General features: G+C 40.4%; 1 protein-coding gene across 3 annotated transcripts; it reads right to left on the bottom strand.

The window, feature by feature from the left end:
* Positions 1-2,234: 2,234 nt before the first annotated feature.
* LOC148024970 (reticulon-like protein B2) lies at positions 2,235-5,136 on the bottom strand. 3 transcript variants are annotated; one of them, XM_087694650.1, is made up of 7 exons: positions 4,981-5,097; positions 4,819-4,904; positions 4,451-4,694; positions 3,316-3,496; positions 3,084-3,225; positions 2,920-2,989; positions 2,235-2,835 (listed from the first exon to the last, which is right to left on the bottom strand). In XM_087694650.1, the coding sequence occupies exons 3-7, from the start codon at positions 4,662-4,664 to the stop codon at positions 2,681-2,683; spliced, it is 762 nt and encodes a 253-aa protein (XP_087550776.1). In that variant the 5' UTR covers positions 4,665-4,694; positions 4,819-4,904; positions 4,981-5,097; the 3' UTR covers positions 2,235-2,680. The 3 variants fall into 3 exon arrangements, with proteins under 3 accessions (XP_087550776.1, XP_087550775.1, XP_087550774.1); XM_087694649.1 differs by lacking the exon at positions 4,819-4,904 and having other exon boundaries at positions 4,981-5,136; XM_087694648.1 differs by lacking the exon at positions 4,981-5,097 and having other exon boundaries at positions 4,819-4,974.
* Between the last annotated feature and the right edge of the window lie 450 nt (positions 5,137-5,586).

The raw sequence follows: 5,586 nt of genomic DNA, 5'->3' as shown, positions 1-5,586 counted from the left end.
GTTTTTAATAAAAAGGAGGATTATTGGCCTATCATCTTCTAAGAATATCGTATGAATTTTATGAAGAAATAGCAAGGGTTAATTGCCAAGGCAATTGAAGAGCAAAAGTGACTCCAAATAACGCAGTTATAGGCAAATCCTAAAAATCAAAGACAAGCAAAAAACGTTGGACTCTAGAGCCACACTAAAAAAGCCTATAAGAGACTAAATTTTGCAAGGAAATCTATTAAGTCTTTTAAGACTCAATGTTTTTCTTTAGTGAGCGGTTTGCAAGAAACCTCCCACCAAGGATATTTATTATGATTCAACAAGAACTTTTCTCTATCAATGTCTTTGGTTATAGGGACAAAGAAGATCCTTAATCTAATTTGGGAATGTAGAGAGGCATAGCAATTAGAGGAGGATTATGAACTACCCAGAGATTGGCTGTCCTCCATTAATTGGATAGAGGCAACTTGAATGATGGATCAAGCAAAGCTTGGGATCTTTTGAAGGCTCTAGTCATTGGGAAGATGCCATTATTCATGAATGACCTTTTAAAACTCGATGTTCTTCATTGGTGAGTGGTTTGCAAGAAACCTCTCACCAAGGATGTTTCTTTGGATTCAACAAGAATGTTTCTCTGTCGTGTGTGTCTTTGGTCCTTATCCATCTAATTTGGGAATATAAAAAGAGAGCAACTGGAGAAGGATTATGAACTACATGGAGGGCCGGTTTTCCTGCATTAATTGGATAGAAGCACCTTCAATGGTGGGTGGATCTTAAGCAGATCCTGGGATCTTCTGAAGGCTCTGATCATTGGGAAAATGCAATTATTCAAGAATGACCTTTGTTTGCCACAAAAAAAAGAAACCACCCGACTCGCTTGCTCTACTCACAAAACATATGTTCAACATCTATGTATCAATGGCACATCTTCAACTAGATAATAATGATACAAGGGCTGATAAACTGACTCAGTTGCTGTAGTCACATAAAGTTCTTGTTCAATACCTATGAATCTATGCAGGGACTTCTAAGTAAAGAAAAAATGATGCATCCTTTGTGACAAAGAATTACCGAAAGTTCAGTTAGAAAATTTGTTGCTGTCAAGGTAGTAGATTGCCATGCTTCAGCTAACAGTCTAATAAATCCAAAACGTATCAATTGTGTATTGCATGTGTTGGCCTGGCATTGTAAGCACCATTCATGTGCATCCCGATGGGGAGCTGTTAGGGGTAACTCATGATGACAGGTTCCTCACGGTAAATTGAATCTTGCAGGCACTGACCTGGCACTGTTTAGCACCATTTATGTGCATCTCAATGGGAGAATGGTAGGGGTAACTGATGATGACCAGTTGTCCATAGTACTCAAGTAGAAAACAACAGTGGAATCTTGCAACTCAAATCTAGTGCCAAGGGAACAAGATCATCTTGAACCTCGAACATGAAAACCATGCAGCACAGAAGAAGCAAAGAAAAAACCTACATCAAGGGAAGCTAATGAGGAGACTCATGCACAAAAGGAAGCTGAAGAACAAGTTGAAACCAAGTGCAATGCTGAAAAAGAGACAAACAACAAACAGGAGAAAATAGCCAGCAGCCAGTAAGAGACGGACTGCCCTTCTCTTGCATGAACATAGGCATGGCACCTTTAACAAGTTTACTTCTACCTTCCCTTAGCACTTGCTGTAGTCACTTCACAAAGAAGAAAAAACTTCAGAAAGGTGAGTAGGAGACCAGAAAACAGGCTGTAAAGCAAGAGCAAAAACAGATTGTAGAAGCTTTGATCATACTCACATAAACTTTAAGACTCCAGGAACAACAACAACAAATACAAGCAAGTACAAGATATTCTCAAGGCATTTTTGTTTATTCAAGCCATATCAGTATAAATGCTCAGTTAAACAACAAACATGAGTCATGTCTCTCAAGTCTCAAGCTTTTTGTTTCATGTAAACACGTTTACTCTGGGACTGAGCCAAAAACTGTAAATAATAGCTGTAAGGGGGGAACTTGGAAAAATGTTTTGATCACTGTAGCTTAATGACATGCACAATCAATTTGCAGAACAATGCATACAATCAAGGAAAATACAATATTTACTGCTACAGGGAAATAGCAATAAAGGTACAATAAACACGAGACTCATAGTTCAACCTACTTACAGACAATACAATCCATATATAGGATTCATCAAAAACTGAACCATACACAGACTTCTGTATGAGCAGATACAATAAATGCATATAATGAATCATAAAACTTGTGGCTGAATAAGTTATAATCAATTTTTCATGTACAACCTATTTGCAGACAAAATGATCTGCATATAGGGATCATCATAAACTGAACCAGACTTGCCAATGAGTATTCCATATATTACTTACATGATAATGACAACCAACTAACAATTAATACTCATTGCATAACCAGCAGCAGGCCATAAGAATCCAACTGGAAATGCAAACTTTTACAACTAGGTATAGCAAGACGATGAAATGGCTTCCCGTAGTCCTCTCTTTGATAAAATAATGAAGTACCATTCCACTCCCACAAAAATTCCTTGCAACACAAGATACAGATGCTTGGCAACACCTATGTCTTGGACACATACACACTACCTCTAGCAACTGCGACTTCTGTAAGGCATAGGCATCTAAGCATACCATACCACCACCCAAAAGCAGAACCCCACTTTATTGTGTCTTCTTCTTTGGAAATTTGCTTAAAACTGCAGCGTCAATCTTTCTGTAATGCTTATGAGCTTCATCCAAAGCTATCTTTGCATATGACTCAATTTGATCTTCATATCTCTCATAAATGACTGGAATTGAGTGTGCCATTACAACAGCTGTAGGCAAGTTTTTTGCAAACGTTAACAAAGCCCACACATAAACACTAAATATTATTGTAAAAACGGCTTCCATAGACTTACCAATATAAACTAGGGTTAGAAAATGGAACCACCCACCAACAGTAGCTAAGCCCCACAGGACAACAATCACCTAATTTTGAGCACAATAAATTTCAAGTGAGCAGACTTGGAATAACGTGGAATAACTTGAATCCACCATAAATTGCACTCAAAAGACAAACCACCTTTAGAAATAATTTGAAATCCTTGCCAAGTGCTATGTCATGAGCAGCTGCAAGGACTTTGTTGAGTTCTGCTTGAACAGCGAGTGCAAGGCTTGTGGCTTCATCCTCTGATATATTAAGGTTAGGTAAAGGAGGTGGTGACCTGCCACATCAAGCACCTCATTAGTGCATACATCAGGAGAGAGCGCTTTTGATGAGCATACAGGTATAATTGACTGATCTGTTTGTTCACCTGTTGAGAAATGCTGCAACATTTGACCAGGCAAAGAGAACTCCAAATGTAACAAGCAACAGATTTGAAAGAATTGACAGCAGCGTGCAGCCGGAGTGTTCCAACAAGAAATATACTACTGTAGCTCCAGCCAGTATTCCAGCTGACATGAACTTATCCCTCCATAGAAAAGCATCAGCAGCTGAATCAAACATTAGCTATTTAACATTCATGTCCTGACAACACCGAAATCCAGAAACAAAAACCCACACAGAACAGCCAAAGCACAGAAAATACTTCGCACCTTGCTATCTATTCGAAATATCAAATTTAGTCACAATATGGCTAACAAACATTGCCAAACACATGTTTGCATCCTGACCAATGAATATTTTAAGATGTATACCCTACCCTGTACATCGTATTGCGCCTGATGATATGGTGACAAAAGTGGATCAGCACATGGACTGGCAAAAAAATGGCCCACACTGATGTCATGTCCATTGTTGATCCATCAATACATAGAATCATATCCAAGGTTGATACATAGCATGTCATGTCCAAGGTTGATACATAGTATGTCATGTCCAAGATTGAAACATAACATCTGGACCCAGCATCAAGTAAATGGATCCATCTGATCCAAGATTGAAACATAACACAGGACCTAGCATCAAGAAAATGGGTCTTCTTGTTTAACAATCTCTCCATTTCCCAGTAGACCTACAACATCGTTACTCAGCAAATGAATTCAAAGTCAAGCACTTTATATCCCATAAAGCTGTGCAAATGCCCACAAAAGTGACCCAAAAGATCAGTATCACGCTATGACTTTCAAAGAGTAGGTTTTAGGTCGGTCTCCATGTTTGAGCGATCCACAGGTGAGGACAGACATACAATAGTAAGAGCATGTATTTTGCTAAGTGAATTATTTCTGCTACCCCTCACGTGAGCACAAGCAAAGAAAGATGCCTCTACAGAGATGCAGGCAAACCCAGAGTTTGCTTGCAAAAGGCTTACAGGACAGACAGAGACGATATTGCTTCAATCCACAGATTTCTCAAGACAAAGAATAAAAATTTTAGCAATTTCCCTACAGTTTGAAAGCCACAGACCTCTACTACGCCCTTAGAAATGAAGCCGCAAGGGTACTCACTTTTGCCTCCGCCTAGAATTTTGTGTACGGATCTCTGCCGGTTGAAAAGGCGAGGCTTGCTAGGGGGTGCCGAGATGTCCTCGATGCCGCGCTCTGTGACTGTGGCAGCGCTAGGCTCTGTAGCTTCCGAAGAAGTCGAGGCAGGCAAATCCTCGAGCTTCTCAGCCACGACAGACTCCACGGAGGGAGTGGGTTCGGAGTCCTCAGATGACATAGTGGGGATTTGGTCAGCAGCAGAACACAGCTACCTCCAAAGAAAAGGCAAAAATACAAGCAAATTCAGAATCTTCTTGTCCCGAAAAAAAACCCCTAATGCATATCTCTTCTGTCTCAGAGAAGCAACAATCAAGCAACAGGACCCCTATCACCTTCGAGCTGGATGGTGATGCAAGAGATGCTGTCAAGAATGAATCTCTCTCTCTCTCTCTCTCTCTCTCTCTCTCTCTGCGCGTCTCTGTGCAAGAAAGAATGGGAGGATCTTACTTAAGGACAGAGAAGAAGCAGGGAAAGGAAAGAAGAACAGAGAGCACCTGCTTTTTGTAAAGGGCTTTGCTTTGCGTGGCCTGGCCTGCTGGGTTTGTCTGTGTGCTAGTGTGAAGAGTGTGTATCTGTATGTGGGGCGGGGGGTTAGGGAGGCGAGGTGGTAGGCCTTTATTTGAAAGGACACCATGTCACGCCCTCCTCTCCACGGCTCAACACATATTAATATACAGAGCTACCTAGACGAACACCAAACCACACCAAAGAAAAGGCCCATGCAATACATTTGATTTTTGTCAATCCTATCATTGGGTTTTTAATTTGATTAGCACATGATCTATCATATGCCATTCTCTAGTGCTTCTCCTACATGTAGACGTTGTTCCGATCGGACCATTATCCTAGGAGAAATGAGACCCCTAAAACAGCACAAGAGTCACTCGGCCTTGACGTTATAATGATATCGACGACCTATACATAGCCTAGTTAAGATGGGATGCTTGAAATGGAACAAAAGCACTTTGTATCAACATTATAATGTTATTGATGATGCATACATAGCAAAACTGTCGAACCATGCTAGAGTAGTGCCAACTTGAAGCACTCATAGAATTGAATGGTCAAACCAAATTAACATGGAAACTCAAATGGGTGCC

Source organism: Lygodium microphyllum, chromosome 15 (assembly GCF_053477565.2).
Source record: "Lygodium microphyllum isolate KBCC chromosome 15, Lygodium_microphyllum_v1.1.10, whole genome shotgun sequence".
Taxonomy (NCBI): Eukaryota; Viridiplantae; Streptophyta; class Polypodiopsida; order Schizaeales; family Lygodiaceae; genus Lygodium; species Lygodium microphyllum.
This window is presented reverse-complemented; position numbering and strand designations above follow the sequence as displayed.

Bases quoted from the DNA above. Each gene is read 5' to 3' on its own strand.
- LOC148024970 (XM_087694649.1), bottom strand. From the start codon at position 4,664: ATGTCATCTGAGGACTCCGAACCCACTCCCTCCGTGGAGTCTGTCGTG. The intron at 3,226-3,315 runs GTGAACAAACAG...TTGATGTGGCAG, and splicing joins GTTGCAGCATTTCTCAACAG to GTCACCACCTCCTTTACCTA. The intron at 2,836-2,919 runs GTAAGTCTATGG...ACTTGCCTACAG, and splicing joins TCTAACCCTAGTTTATATTG to CTGTTGTAATGGCACACTCA.